Genomic DNA, 15,909 nt, shown 5'->3' on the forward strand with positions numbered 1-15,909 from the left:
AGACAGTCCAGCAGTACAATTCCATCGGTAAACAGGGCTGATAATATTTGAACAAATAATAGCAATTTATTTTTGTAGCTATTTTGCACAAACTGGGGGTGGGAAGAATGTGTGCTCCGGATTTCCTGACAAAGGGATAATATTGATAAAGAAACAAAGAAAAATGGTGGAGGAATTTCATTTTTTGTGTCCTCCTCAGGTGAACGGCGTGTCGGTGGAAGGCAAAACACACTCCGAGGTGGTGGCGACCATTAAAGCCGGCGGGGACGAGACCCACCTGCTGGTGGTGGACCCTGAAACTGACGCCTTCTTCAAGAGGTGTAGAGTGGCCCCCACTGCAGACCACCTGACCGGTGAGAGGACGGACACGCCCACACTGGAGAATTGCACCATCAGTCTACTGAGTCACTCATCTTGTAATGTTTCACTGCTGCTTTATGGTCTGGCTGTGCTGTTAACAAGTTGTTGGCCTGAACAAAACAGGACTTTGCCTCCTCGTGGTTCCTAAAATCCTTTCTCTAGCACTTCCTGTCTCTTCATCCGGCACATATTTCTGTCCTCAACTTTTTCTGCCAAGAATCACAGACAGACTGCAGTGATTTCCTGCCCCTCTCGTATCATCTTTGCAGCGTAAACACGTTATTGCACTGAGATTGCTACCTGGTTTCTCAAAAGGCACATGAGCTGCCAAAGCCTCTAGGGGGCGCCCTAGCACAGTCAGTGACATGAGTAGGTGGCGGTACTCTGCTCATGCACTGTTGGCATAGCAACCCATGAGCAAAAGGAAGAAATGCATTCAATAGAAAAGACGTTCAGTTGTAAATACATCGCACTGTCATACTTTTAGCATATTTATGTAAATAAATAAGCGACCTGATGTGTGCAGGACCATTAAACCAGAGCAGGGCAAATGTTTCATAAACTTCTGGAGTGTTTCCATGACGGTCACTCTCCAGTCTTTCATTAAAACTACAGGGAAGACATTCTCGCCAGGCGTTTCCCAGGTAACCAGCTGCATTTCGCACGCTGCCCACTCAGTGGGCACCTGCCTACACTGACTCTTAACTCCACTGCCCTCACACACACACACACACACACACACACACACACACGCACGCTCTGGCCGGCCAGCGCCTTTGTTTGGTTACCAAGGAGCTCACTCCGAGTGGCCTCTCAGCCTTGGGCTGCACAGAGACATGGAGAGGCTCTTTTCTGAGCCAAGACACACACACACACACACACACACACACACACAGGACTCAAACCACAGATTAACACTGAAGGACCAGCTATTATCTCCTATAATAGGCCATCGTCAGCTGTGCCTGAGGGATGGAAGGTAAGGGGCGGATGAGGCATCTGTGATGATGGGACATGAAGTTTAGACATCAACGCATTTCCATAACAGACAAAGCTGTTTTACATTTAGGAAGCCTTTGCATTGAGTGAACATCTCATACAAGATGAAGCACGTGACGGGCTCATACATGTGCAATGTAGTAAAGTAGTAGATGGATACTTGTTTTCTTAGATCAGCAGTAGTAGAGCTCTCTGGTGCAAGCGGAAGTATCACAATACAGTCAAGACCACTGATGCTCATTGAGAAAAGTGTTCTTTTTGGAGAGCCGCCGTCTGATTGCTGTGTTCTTCTCCAGGTCCGCTACCAGAGCCTGATGTCAACGGAGGAACGGAGGAGAAGGTAAGACCTGCTAGTTAAGATGGGGCTGGTTTTTCTTCCTTTCATGTGCGCTTTGCTACTACAAGGAAGTCACGTTCACAGTTATTAATCGCCAAATTCCTCGTGTCTTCCTGTGATTGTCTTCACTATGTAGTGCACGGCGCAGAAGGCTCCACCCTGTATGCACTCCATTTAAAGTTTTAAAAGGCTTTTAAAGAGCAAGTATGCGTGCACGCATGTGGATCTAAAAACCTGCAATGCATGTTTTTAAATGATTTGAAATTTATATGTTACATACATCAATGTTTTCAATCAAATGTATATAAAATATATGTATTGTTTATAATATCTGAAATTTTTAATGCATTTTTAAAAAAATTTAATGACTTTGAATCATAATAATACTGCGCAAAACAATGTACCGCACTTCTATCATTGTGATCTGGAGTTTTTAAAGTGATGGTGATTTTAAAGCTATTTGAATGTGGGGAAAAATAAAAAAGTACTGTCGTTTTTATTTTATGTAAATTTGTATAATTTTCTTAACCTGTTTCACCCAGTTGCATTTTGTTAGCCAGACTATATGCAAATATAAATATATAAAACACTTATAATATACAATTCTATATTATGATAATATATGGAAAAAAATCAAATAAAAGTGAGCCAACATTAGAGTTTGTTTTTTTTAAGGATGAAGTTTGTGTTGAAACCTGCTCAAGTGTGTATTCTTGAACAAGTTAGAAGATTAGAAGGTTTGAAAGGAACACTTGATAACATGAAGAACGCTGAAGGAAGTACGTAACGTGGGGCCTTCCTGTTAATGTGCAGCACACACCTGGTTGCATAACCCTTGCTGATTCAAAAGGTGAACAGCTCAGCTCTCAGGTGGACTGTGTCAGCTTGAGATGGGTGGTGGTGGTGGTGGTTGGGGTTCAAACCTCTTTATGTGCAATGGGCTGCTGGAACGCAAAGTCCTGCTGTTGTCAGCTCATTCTGGAAAGCGAGTGTAGTAAAAGACCAAAAAAATCATTACTTGCACGTGTTTTGCTGGTTTCATCCACTGTGGTGATGCTTCCCTCTAATAAATTCCAAATTGAAGCTGACAGACGGTTTAAATTACACCCCCACACTAATTAAAGTAGGAAACACCACAACACCCCGTGGTCGCTGTCCTTTTCACACTGTTTTTAATCTCCTTTTTTTTGCTTACACATGCTTGTATTTTTTAATAGAGGCATCATATATAAAAAATAAAACAATACATTTCACAGCCAATTCATGTAATAGCGTCACAAGTACAAGGTTGCCCCCATGTGGTTGTGCCTGGTACTTCACCGAGGCTTTTTAAAAGCAACACTGTACGATGTTATGCTTTAACAGAGCAGACAAGTAGAGTCTGAAAGATAGACAAACAAAAGACACACAGTATTCCATCAATAGTAAAATAGCTGAAAAGGTACACACTGTAAATATATATTAACTGTGTACAATTATTATTATTGTAGAATAATGATCTGTTATCAGTACTTAAAATATAAAAATAATACATCATTTTAATATTATCCTTTTTGGTTGTTGTGCTATGGACTCTGTGTGTGTGTGTGTGTGTGTGTGTGTGTGTGTGTGTGTGTGTGTGTGTGTGTGTGTGTGAGTCCTTGTTAAAGTTTTTGATTATCGAGTGTAGCGCTGCGATTAATTGATGAATCGATTATTAATCGATTATCCAATTAATCGACAACTATTTTGATAATCGAAGAATCGTTTCATTTAAAAATGTGCTGGAAATATCCTGATTTCAGCCTCTCGAATGTGACTCTTTTTTAAATTCCCTTAGTCATCCATGACAGACCCGTTGTCTTTGTGTTTCAGGCAAAACAAGATAGTCACATCAGCTTTGACTTTGGAAAAGAGCAGTCAGTTTTTACCATCATTAGAGTCCTCTAGACATGGAATAACATCCCTATACTCACCTTTACCCAATATGGTAGACATAATGACAGAAAATAAGCCATTTAAGACACAAATAAGACATAATATAGACTCACACGGGAGCCTAGGGAGCGTTTCTTGTTGCTTTTTTTTTTTTTTTTTACTTCCAGCGTGCGTACAGTATATCCTGCCATCGCTATTGTCACATCAATGGAACATTACTGACACCTAGTGACCAGTGTAGAATACTACATATCATCACAACACGTTTTGAATGCGTCTTCTGAATGCCTTATATTTGTATTTTAGTTCATTTAGCCATTTTTACTGTTGAATTTAGGCAAAACATACGTAAAAAAAAAATACATAAACTTTGCTTAAATAAGCATATTTTTCGACTAATAACAGGCTGTATTCAACCACAAAACAACGACGGTTTATTAATTAATGTTTGTGAAAAACTGCGAGAGAGTGAAGCCGCAAAATTCGAAGCGCAACGCGGCGAGGGACTCATGAGATCATGTTTCGCTATGATTTTGCGTCTCGATACCCCGCATAATGCGAGGGCATGGTGGCAGGTCGGTACACACAGCTAAGGCAAACAGGAAATGGATGGAACAGGAAACGATGGCAGAAACAGAGATAACCCAACTAAGTCCAAACTGACACTTTATATTTTTGCACAAATTCAAATTTGCGTTTCAAAACAGGAATTTGAAAAAAAACCCCGAAAGGAATATGAAGGGTCCTTCATTGTCTCCTCTAGAAAAAAATGTAAAACATTGTTAAGCGTACTGAGGTTGCAGTTTTGCCTTGCTAGGTAAACGGCAGGGGGGCCGAGAGGGACTCCAAGCTGTCCGTCAGCCCTTCTCCATCCAACACCTCATCCAACGCCTCACTCACCACCCCGACCACAAGCACCCCTCCCGAGGTACGTCACGGGAAGCGCACATTTGCCCGTATGCTGCATGGAAGACGTGTAGAACCTGGTGTCGCTCTCTCCTCCAGGGTGTGGTGCCGGAGGCCATCCCGGCTCTGAACATGAGCCTGCAGCAGGTCAAAGAGCTGGCCCACCAGAAACGCTCCAATAAGAGAGCCCCGCCCATGGACTGGACCAAGAAAAATGAACTCTTCAGCAACCTATAGGGCCTTCAGCTCACGTGACACACACATTTTTACAGGAGTGATTCCCACAACCATCAGAAAAGACACTTTTTAAGAGAGTTGTATTCTATATTCCACGTCATTGTAATGTACTACTAACAATGAAGGACAACTGGACTGTGTTGAATGTGAGTGTGTGTGTGTGTGTGTGTGTGTGCGTGTGTATGTGTGTTCTTCAACACCCACTCACCTGACAATCAGCTTATGGATCATTTAGTTTTAGAAGATAATCAGTCGGAGCGGATCAAACGTCTTAAATTCATTCATTGTTAACAATTTGTGTCGTAGAGCTAATTGCCACATTTTTGTGATGTATTTCCCCCCAAAAAAGCGAGTCCCTAATAGGGTAAATGTCATTGCTGTCCTCCTAGAATGGGTTTTTAACTGGTGAAAACACGCACTGATAGCTTTAAACAGGAATGATTTGAAAAGGGGCTTCTCTTATAATGTATGTATATATCATATATCGTGTATATTTTTACATTTTTGATCAAATCAACTCCGGAGCGATCGGCTCAAGCCTCTCATCTTTTAGTCTGTGAACGACGTGACTCCAGCTCAACAAGGTGTTGGTGTTGGTGAACTTAGCATTCCTTTCTCAAAATGTTATTGCCAGATCACGTCTGTCTAAAAGGATGTTTGCGCTTCTCTATCTTGTCTGCTTTTTTTGTTCCAGTATTGAGATTATTTTCCAAATGAATGATGGAGGTGTTGTGGTGCAAGGCAGCCTGTGTAAGCAGCGAGCAAAGATTCTCTATTGTAATAAAGCATTATTCTGTGACATTGTTGTCTCTTTACTAAAAATACACTACATCAGGTGTCTCACACTCAATACCACTGGGGGCCGCTGGAGGTGGAGTCTGGGTGGGGCCGGGCCGTGTCAAGTATTCCTCCCGGAATCACGTTTCAGCCAAGTGACTAATTCGTCAACAAACAGGAGGTCGTTACTCAACATAACAGCCTGACTATAAAGCTGGAACATTTTCATGTTGGATTGGTTTGAATCGGTTGGGAAATGTGGCAGGAGTTACCAGACAAAAAATGAAGCAGAAGACGACAAAGAGGAATAAAAATTGTGTAGAATTTGATATGTCAACTGTGAACACGTAACTTTAGAAACTTTTTACAAAGCGAGTGCCGCAAAGCATGCTGGGAAGCCAAAAGCACTCCCAGCGACGGGAGCGATGCCATCTCCCAGCATGCTTTTGCCCCACTTGTTTTAAATATATGGTCCCGCGGGTGCCACAAGATTTCCTGTTAATTTCCTCTTAAAGCGGCAGTAAGGAATAAACAAAGGAAGTTCGTCATGTGAGATGCTATCAGCCTGCTAGGGTGACAGCTTCAGGGCCATACTTAGACCGCCTTTCACTCACCACTAACAAAGTGCGTCAGATTTGATGGTTTCCTGTCATCCTACGTCTTTGTTGACCGGAGGGCCCATTTGAGCCCCTCTCGTGTCCGCCGGCGTGTCTACTGTGTCTCCGGCAGCTGTCTCGCACTAATCGCCGTGACCTTCCTGCTCCTCAGCTCTCCCCTTAGCTGCCGTCGTTAACCGCAGCCCACGCAACAGCACTCGGTAGCACTCGCTGTTGATAATTGCGCTTCGAGGAGGTGAGGGTCGGTGAATTGAGGTCACTCGGCAATGAGAGACAAGAAAAGGGTTGTTTTTCTTCTGTTGTTACAGCGATGGGAGCTGTAATGGTGACATTAGCTCTTCTGGGAATAAACATGAATGTGATTTCATGAACATACTATAATACTTTACCATGTTACTATGACATCCAAAACAAGTACTGTGATTTCTACATCGAGGTTTCCATGCATTTTGTCCTTGTCAAATACCCCTGAGCGTTCTTATCCGAGGGTCTATTATCAGTACAGCACACAAACACAAACACAAGACAATGTAGTGACGCAGGATAATAAAATACATGAAGAATATTATCAAATTTGATGTGGCTTCATCAAGTGACCTCCTTTGGGAAACAAAGATAGCAAAGACGCATGTTAGTCATTTGTGGAGAGAATGTCTGTTGTAGTACCGTGCAATGTAAGCTAATGGAGATTTTCATTTGCCCATTTTGACCAATCTTCACAGTTTTGTATGTTATGCCTTTTTGAAAGGCCACAGATGTACCTAATATTTTGGCCACAGGTGTACCTAATATTCTGTCTGCAGGGGTAACTATTATTTTGGGTGCGCCAACTCTTTTAGCCTCGTCTACCTAATAATTGTCTCCAAAGGTGTACCTGATATTTTCTAACAGTCAAGCTTTCGGGCGTACCTAATATTTATGTTTGCAAAGAATATTGGGGCTTTATGTGTACCTAATATTTTGGCTGCAGGCCTACCTACGTTTTTGGGGTGTGTCAAAAATCTGGGCCTCACATGTGCCTAATCATTTGGTACACTCCCGTTCAGGATTAATATTTTGGGCCTATCAAGGAGTTCATGTGTCTGTCAGGTGTGCCTCGTATTTTTGCTGCAGCCGTACCTATTATTATGGGTGTGAAAAATCATTTTGCCTGGTATGTGCCTAATGATTTGTCCAGGGGTGTGTCTAATAGTTTGGACTGCAAGCTTTATGTGCATCGAATCGTTGGCCAAAGGTGTACCTTTGGGGCGACTGGTGACCCTAATCATGTGGCTGCAGGCGTCCCTGCTGTTTTGGTTGTGTATTCATTTCAATACACACTTTTTGTCATGGAAAATGTGGGATTACAGAAAAAGCAGGAATTCTTAAGGTAGTGAGCGAGACAAGCTTTCATATTTGAATGGTCTGACTTGTAAAATGCGGAAGTAGTTGAATGTGAAAAATGAGTCGAAATAATAATAATAATAAATAAATCCTTTTAAAAAGTGTGAATGCTCTTCCTTCACACCGGTGTAACGCACATCTCCTCTGCCAGGTGTCAATCAGCGTGCCAACTGCGAGGAAGAGCAACACTACGGCAACAAAAAGAGGCGAACGACGTCCACACGGGCACATGATACGAGGATGAGGATGACATGGAGGAGGAAGGGCAATGAGGATGATTAAGATGATGAAGGGTCATATGCTGGACATCCGCAGCTGAGTTGCAAACACGGCCGGTTGCCTGGCAACCGTGTCCACCCTGGGGGTCCTTGTAAGGGCTGGAGCTGGGGTGAGACAAGGGGTCAGCCCGGATCTACCTTCAAACCCCACAGCACGCTAAAAATAGACCCGCGTGTGTGTAAGTGTGTGTGTGTAGACGCTTTTCTTAGTGGTGTGAAACAACCCTTGACGTCCCACTTTTATTGCGTGGGCATTTCTTGGCTTTAGCAGAACGACGGAGGAAAAGAAGTGAAGGCGGAAAAGAGACGCATGACTTGCATGCCGTGTGAGGCTGCTGTAACACAAGTCCGTCGTCTCCTAGAAAGCCTCATCCCTACCTTTCTTTCTCTTACTCGGCCGTACAGCACACACACACACACACACACACACACACACACACATCTCCTTTTATAAAAATACCCAAGGACAATCCTCACTATTAATAGGAAGTGTTGTCAACTGGCACTGGAGAAACTGGACCTTGTGTTCTGCTAACTATTTTCTGCGTGGCATTGAGGCCGTGACCCCCTTTCCACTATCCATTACATTCATTTTTCCATCTAGTGAAGGTGATGTGACTTTCAGCCCCTAATGACTTTTTCTTGCAGACGTATGCCTTTCATCTTGTCGGCCACTGTCTTGCGCCACAGTGCCGTCATGATCCCTCGCTGAGGGTTGTTGCCGAGCACCACTGATGGACTAAGTGTTATAATATTTACTTGGCTCCTCTTTCACCGCGTTGGCTCCCGCTCCGGAGCTCCATGAATACTGCGCTTGATTTATAACGCCGGCCTCGTCATCTCGCTATCAGCTAAACGTTTGACAATTCACCTCTGGCACGTTGGAGAAGAATTTATGCTCCAGGCGTGGGTCGGTGCGAGGGATGAAACAATTATTGATTGTATTCACAAATGACTGAAAAGCATACGTGTGTGTTTAGTTAGTCAGTGTCTGACACAGCAGCTACAATCTCCAAGCTAGACATAGTTGCACATTACTTACAGACACATAGTCTCTAATCCAGAAGTGTACTAAAAAGTATTCCGAAACAGAGCATTTTCGCTCCCCATGATTCAATTTGTGTGCCTAGCTGCTTCACAAGCTCAACTCAGTGAATTATTGCGGCCACTGGGTGTCGCCAAAAACCCAACCACATTTTAACTTAGAGGCAGAACGTGTTAACCTTTTAAGCGCCAAAGTCGCAAAATTGAGACGAGCAACATTGCTGAATTTAACAAGCCATGGGTGCCAAGCTGGAGCCTATCCCAGCCGTCTTCGGGCGAGAGGCGGGGTACACCCTGGACTGGTTGCCAGCCAATCGCAGGGCACATACAGACAAACCACCATTCACACTCACATTCATACCTATGGACAATTTAGAGTTGCCAGTTAGCCTAACACGCATGTTTTTGGTGTGCGTTGGTTTTCTCCGGGTCTTTCCGATCTCCTTTTTCCAGCCTTTTCGCAAAATAAAATGTATCAAAATGATCCCCGCATCCTTTGACGTTCTCTTATGCAGCCCTCGCTAGGAAAAGTTTGGACACCCCGGGGTCTAGCTCTGAGTGTTGTACTCAATACTTCCAAAAAGCGTATCATGAGTACTTCTCATCCTGGGGTCATCATTAGTGTAATTGTTATGCAATTCACGTGAAAACAATGGCTTAACTTTCATACAGGGATTATAAAAGCATCATCATCACGTGTGTGTGTGTGTGTGTGTGTGTGTGTGTGTGTGTCCCAAGAATAGGGCTTGCTGGGCCAGTACTTAAAGATTAACACCATTCCAGCAAAACACCTGTCGCACACAAACACCCTTCCATGTGCACACACACACCTGTCTGATGCATGCCTTACACGCTGCCTGTCTGATCAACCGTCTGAATAGGAAGCCTGTCTGTCTCACATTTGTACGCAAGGCCTGCAAGGTCGCACTTGTTTTTTTTAATGTTCTCAGCGTTTAATATCTGTTGCATTTTTCCTATCCAGTTTTCGGTAGCCTAACTCCGTCAGGATGCACGGTGGCATCAAACAACAAGTCCGTGCCACAGTCTGCCAACAAAAAGAAAGCAGGTGATAATCACCCATCAGAAAGTGTCCTCCGCAACCTCCGTGTCTCTTTCAACTTCTTCACAGTGGAGTCCTTCCGTCCAGCTCCCACCCATCATTCTGTCAACACCTCTCTTTCCCCCTGCCCCTTACGTCCCGTCATTTCATCCATATATGGGAGGGGCCACCCAGCATGGTTAAATATACAGTGCACGGAAGAATTCCAGACTTAAGCAACTAACCTGCGGTAGCCGGAGATGCGCGGAAGTTCATCATCCGTGTGTTTACGACAAACATATACAGAGACAATATCCGAAACAATGTCCGACCCCCCCCCAGCTCCCCTAGCACCAAACACATTTATGGCAACACACATGCGCACAAGTCTTATTTATGTCTTGAAAGGCTTATTCTCTCTTATTATGTCAGCTATGTTGTGTAATAGGAGTGGAAATTATGAGAGCCCTCTAGGCATGAAATAACACCCCTATAGTCACCTTTACACTCGTATTAGTAAAGACAGTAGACATGGTAAGTTCCCTGTTGTTGTAGTATCTCGAACGTCATTCGGGATGATTGCTGTTACATTTGTCATTTGATTGACCATCAGGACCGCCAGTCTATACATGCAATCATACACGTCCAGAAGTTGTAAATAACAATGTCGACACAACATAAATGTGGTTGTCAACGATAAAGATGGTTGACAAAACATGAAGAGCACGGAATCAAACATCTGTCGACTGGCCCGGAGTCAGCTTCATGTCACAGAAACTGAACAGCGTCCACATTTGTAGGGGAGACCAAAGCCCGTGGACGTGAAAGAGGCAAACGAACTGCTAATGAGACATTCACTGATGTCAGAAGCTCATAAAAGACTGGACAGGCTCCTGTAAACAAAACCACAACACACAGAAGAGACACCCTGCACCCGGCGCATATTAGAGTGTATATTTAGCAGCGTTGTGTGAGCGGGTGTTTCTGCTCGGGTCCTTCTGGATCGGTTTCATCGCAAAGCCCAGGCACATCTTCTGCGAAGGAATTGGCACTTTATCAGTTTCCAATTTACCTCGCTCATGAAAGGAGGGAGCTCAGCGACACGAGAGCCCCGGTGTGACCTTGCTTCAAGTTCTCAGGGACGCACGCCTCAGAGCGCATCCACACCAGGCCCACATTCCGGGGGCACTTTTTATGGCACGTGGTGGCAAAGTGATGCGGCGGAGGCAGGAGAGGACAGCAACCTGAGAATTGCTGAGATGTTTTAATTAGCATGTTAACTCTCACTCTTCTCCATCAATTTTCTTCTCTACTTATTTGATGTGACAGACTTACTTATTCTTATTTTGTTTTTTACATCGCTGGACCTGATTTTACCAAATACTGCATGATGACGACAAAACCTCCATTTTTTTCAGCTTGTCTCATGTTGTCCCATTTTTTACATCAGCAGCTAGCTACTTAATTTCCATTAGCATCATTTTAATTATTCACTGTGTGTGTGTGTGTGTGTATGTATTTATCGTGGGGGATAAGTGCCCAAAATTGTCCACAATAAGTGAAATCCGCAAAAAAGTACCCAACTTAATAACTGAATAAAAGAATGTATCATAAAACAATTTTTTTTAATTAAAAAAATGTAACTTGGTTACGGTTTGATTTTCCGTGAACATACACGTGTTTTATGATATACATCACGTGCTGCAATTCACGATTTCACGTGTCCAAAAGGAGGAGCAAGTAGCAGAGACCTCCTTAAACTTAAAAAGAAAAAAAAAAGTATTATAAACTATAAAAATCATTTTCTTAGTAAGAAAAATGTATCTTAAAAATCTGAACTAAAATGAGTTTGTGTGTGTTTTTTACATTTTTATATTTGTGTGTTTAAAATGTTTTTTTTTTAAGATTTTAATTTGTCCAAAACCCTGGTGTGTAACCTGTTTTTGCAAATAATTAATTTGCCAAAAACAGAAAAAAAGGATGACGTTGTTATTCATTCCCACTATCTGGAACAAGACATCATCAAAAGCAACCAATTTAGAAAGACTCACGCAGGTTCGATGCAGAAATCCCGCCCCCTTCCCTCAAACAGCCAATCATTGCCGCCTCCATCATGTATTTGCACCGATGTCAGCACTCTTGACGGTTTCAGCTGCTGCGCGTGCAAGAAGGACTGTTTGCCGCTCGCATCGCTGACAGCCATAAAAAAGGACAAAAAAAACACCCACACATGATCACAAGCTGCTGTCACCGTCAAACTGACAACTTGTTGAGTATAAACAAATTCCTGACAAGACGCTCACAATGACCCAGCACGGCACGCTGCTCTGACAAAAAAACCAACAAAAAACACTCCAGGATGGTAAATGGTGGATGTTTTAGACCACGTATAAACAATACAATGGTGATATTGGACAGCTGATTGTATACATGCATGTTTTATGCCCACTGAAAGTACAGCGAACTCATTTAGGAAGACGCACAGCCTGAAATAACCGCCTCAAGGTGTTACCAAGATGGCTGCCCAGTGGACAGACTTCCCTACAAGGACATTGTTATGACCTTTTGCCTGCTCGTTTAACATTTAACATCATCACATGATCAAAGTCCTTGTGCAGCTCCCTAATGCACTTCAGTCAAAAAGGTTTTGATTGCATATGTTTGGATTTTAATAACAAAAATCAGGCATATCCAGAAGTTGGCAAAGGATCACAGACGTTTTTGCACTGTCATATAAAAGTGAATGAAATTAACGCCGGTATGTCATCTTATTGCATCACCCATGAGCGCCCACCTTGACGCAACCTTCAAGCCTCAGTGTAGCATCTGGGCAGGGGGCTGGCGGGGGGGGGGGGGGGGGGGGGGGGTGACACCTGCAAGGCGTCACATTCTCGAAGCTCCCTGAAAGAACAGTGAAATTCTGCCATTGTGTCATTGCTGCCTGCACACATGCCCACGCCACTATTTATACCGGAGGAACACAACTGCTGCTCTCGGTACAGTTACAGTGGCGTACTTCAAACCCCAGCTGCCCTGCCTCCGTTAATCACAAACACACACACATCTTGCTACTTTTGGCCTGTGCTTCCCGGATCCATCGCAGTGATTAGCAGCCACGCACGGGCGCAACGCACATGCCCACCTCCCACACTATACCAACACCCTCACACACACACACACACACACAGGTTACATCACATCCCATTCGGGCTCCCAATCATTTTGCACAAAACAATTTGTTGCGTCTGAATGAGTTTTCTTCTTCTCCTAATAACGCTGTTGTAAAAAGCCACAAAAAACACGCACATAAAGTTCAACTGGAGCTCGTCACTTTAGACAATTCACAATAGCTCAGCTCTATCGTCTTAATACTACAGAAATGAAAATATGCTTTAGAGGAGTCAGTGTACAGCTTGTATGGGAAAAAGCTGAATAAAATGATCCCTTGGGGTGAAAATACGCTGTACTGTTATTGCCATAAAAATGAGATATCGGATCATATCGGAATCCGCATGGAATTTGTTCATTCATGTTTTTCATTTAAAAAAATAATAATAATGATGTGTTTTTGCATTTTTTAAAAACTACAACAAAAATTAATAACGTACTGTTTTTTTTTTTATTTGACATCTATTCATTAAATCAAATATGAAGAAGATGGATTGGCTGGAGACCAGTCCAGGGTGTACCTCGCCTCACGTCCATAGTCAGCTGGGATAGGCTCCAGCATAGCCCCGTGACCCTGGTGAGGACAAGCGGCATAGAAAACGAATGGGGGGGTGGATGAAGAACATGAAGAAGTTCATTTTTGTGATCCGTCGGAAATGCTGAGTTCACCTGGAAAGGGGTCGCAGGGGAGGAGCCATGACGCCAATGCGTAATTTAATTATTTAATATTTTATTATTATTTATTATAGAAATTATTTTTATTATTTTTAATTTTATTATTTATGATATCATGTTCAAATGTTATTTATCTTATTATTCTGCATGCGTTTTGGCGCTTGCAAAATGGGTAAAACTACTTCGTGGGTGAACTCGGTGAAACAAAACTGCAAAAAATGTAGTTTGTAGTTTGATTTAATGAATAAATGTAAATTAACATAACCAAAACATTATTCATGATGTCACCTGACATGAGTTTGAGGGAAGGCTGCTGACTATATCGGATGTCGGTAAGAACGCCAATGTTGAGCACCTCTAGTAGTATTGCTTTGTTGCATATTATATGTTAAACTGGACAATAATAATAATAGATTCGATTTGATAGCGCTTTTCAAGGTACCCAAAGCGCTTCACATTAAAATGAACCCATTATTCATTCACTGTTCAGCCACACACTGGTGGTGGTAAGCTACATCTGTAGCCAAAGCAGCCCTGGGGTAGTCTGAAGGAAACGTGGCTGCCAATTCATGCCTATGGCCTCTCCAACCACCACCGAACATGAATTCACAGTGGAGGCAAGGTGGTTGATGGTGGCTGGGTGGAGGGAGCGAGGCTCGAGGATCCAACCGCCAACCTTCCGGCTTCTGGACGACCTGCTGTAACTCCTGAGCCGCTGCCGCCCCAACAACAACACACAAGTGAGAAGTCACAAGTAAAAGTGTTGACATGCCCTGCATGTGTGTGTGTATGTGCGTGCATGTGTGCATGCAGTGTTATCAGCGTCATCAGAGCGCCGTGCTTAGAATGAGCTGCGGCAACATGATCCCAAAGGAGATTGAGCTCATGTCAAGAGAGCCACCTTAAGCTCCGGGCTTCTCCGGCCCCCTGCGGCCCCCCAGGTCAGAGGGAGGAGACGGGGACACTAGGCCCGGGGCGGGGGACAAATGCACAGAGAAAGTGGCTGTAAAATGAAGCAAGGAAGAACAGAAAAGAGGAGGAAGCAAACTTTGCTGCATTGTTTGATGGCATTTAGTGCCGCTACAAAAAGATGTAAGCGAAGTCCGCATCAACAATAAGTTCCATCCATTCGTCACTTATAATTATTTTGCATTGTTTTCTGCATGTAAAACTATAATTATTCTCCATAAAATACCTTTTTCTAATTTTCTAGGTGAATTATTTGGTTCTCATCAAACTTTTTGGAACAAAGCAATAACAAAAACCGAGGTACTACTGTATTATTTCATTTTCTGTTCCAATTACACTCGTGCATTATTCTATATTTATACAATTCGGCCTCGACAAACAACACAGGAGAGGATTTGGTTGTTGAAACTGTCATGATAGCTCAATATGGTGACCAAAATAGAGTGGAACCTCGGTCAGTGTAGCGTTTTTCTGTTGAAAATTTATCCCAAATGTTTACCTCAGTTTGCGTACATTTTCCGGTTCGCGTACAATATGGCACGCGTCTTGTTGAGTTATTAACACACTGCATGAGTCCAACTGTATTCTTCATGTGTCGTCAGCTCCGTCACCCATCTATGATGTCATCAGTGGTTGACTGTAGTTCCTTGCTATCTAACACAGTTATGTCACAAGTCTCAAAAACACATTTATAGTTTTACATGCCTAAAACAAGTCCAAATGCATATAAATGACAAATGAAAGAGATAAATGAAGATTTAAGATGACTTTTACCTTCACTGATGACGTGATGGATGCCAAAGACATGATGTGGCAGCAAGTTCAACACGGACACCACCTTCGTGTTTTGCTTTGAGTTATTTCTTGAATTCAGCAGAATGCTGGCACTTGCAACTTTCTTTGGCTCCATTTTGGGTTATTTTGCAGCCGCGATCAAAAGAACAGTCGAGACTCGAGGTGAGAAACACTACTGAATTCAAGAAATCACTCACGGCAAAACACAAAGGTGGTGTCCGTGTTGATCTTGCTGCCACATCATGCCTTTGGCGACCATCACATCATCAGTGAAGGTAAAAGTCATCTTAAACGTCCTGTAGCGTTCACTGTGGGAACGGAGCTGGAGGAGTCTGTTGGGAAATGAGCTCCGCTACCCTTCTATTGCCCAATGGAATGTGTGGGTGGGGCTGTCCATGATGGAGAGCA

At 43.2% G+C, this 15,909-nt stretch overlaps 1 protein-coding gene across 1 annotated transcript in view; it reads left to right on the forward strand.

Annotated features, from left to right (window-relative positions):
- nherf1b (NHERF family PDZ scaffold protein 1b) overlaps positions 1-5,549 on the forward strand; it is a 29,091-nt gene extending 23,542 nt beyond the window's left edge. Inside the window, exons 3-6 of the mRNA XM_054759132.1 lie at positions 200-353; positions 1,656-1,699; positions 4,431-4,541; positions 4,619-5,549. Coding sequence (XP_054615107.1) covers positions 200-353; positions 1,656-1,699; positions 4,431-4,541; positions 4,619-4,756 — 447 coding nt within the window. The 3' untranslated portion in view covers positions 4,757-5,549. The remainder of the gene's footprint in view (positions 1-199; positions 354-1,655; positions 1,700-4,430; positions 4,542-4,618) is intronic.
- Positions 5,550-15,909: the final 10,360 nt, after the last annotated feature.

Source organism: Dunckerocampus dactyliophorus, chromosome 18 (assembly GCF_027744805.1).
Source record: "Dunckerocampus dactyliophorus isolate RoL2022-P2 chromosome 18, RoL_Ddac_1.1, whole genome shotgun sequence".
Lineage (NCBI taxonomy): Eukaryota > Metazoa > Chordata > Actinopteri > Syngnathiformes > Syngnathidae > Dunckerocampus > Dunckerocampus dactyliophorus.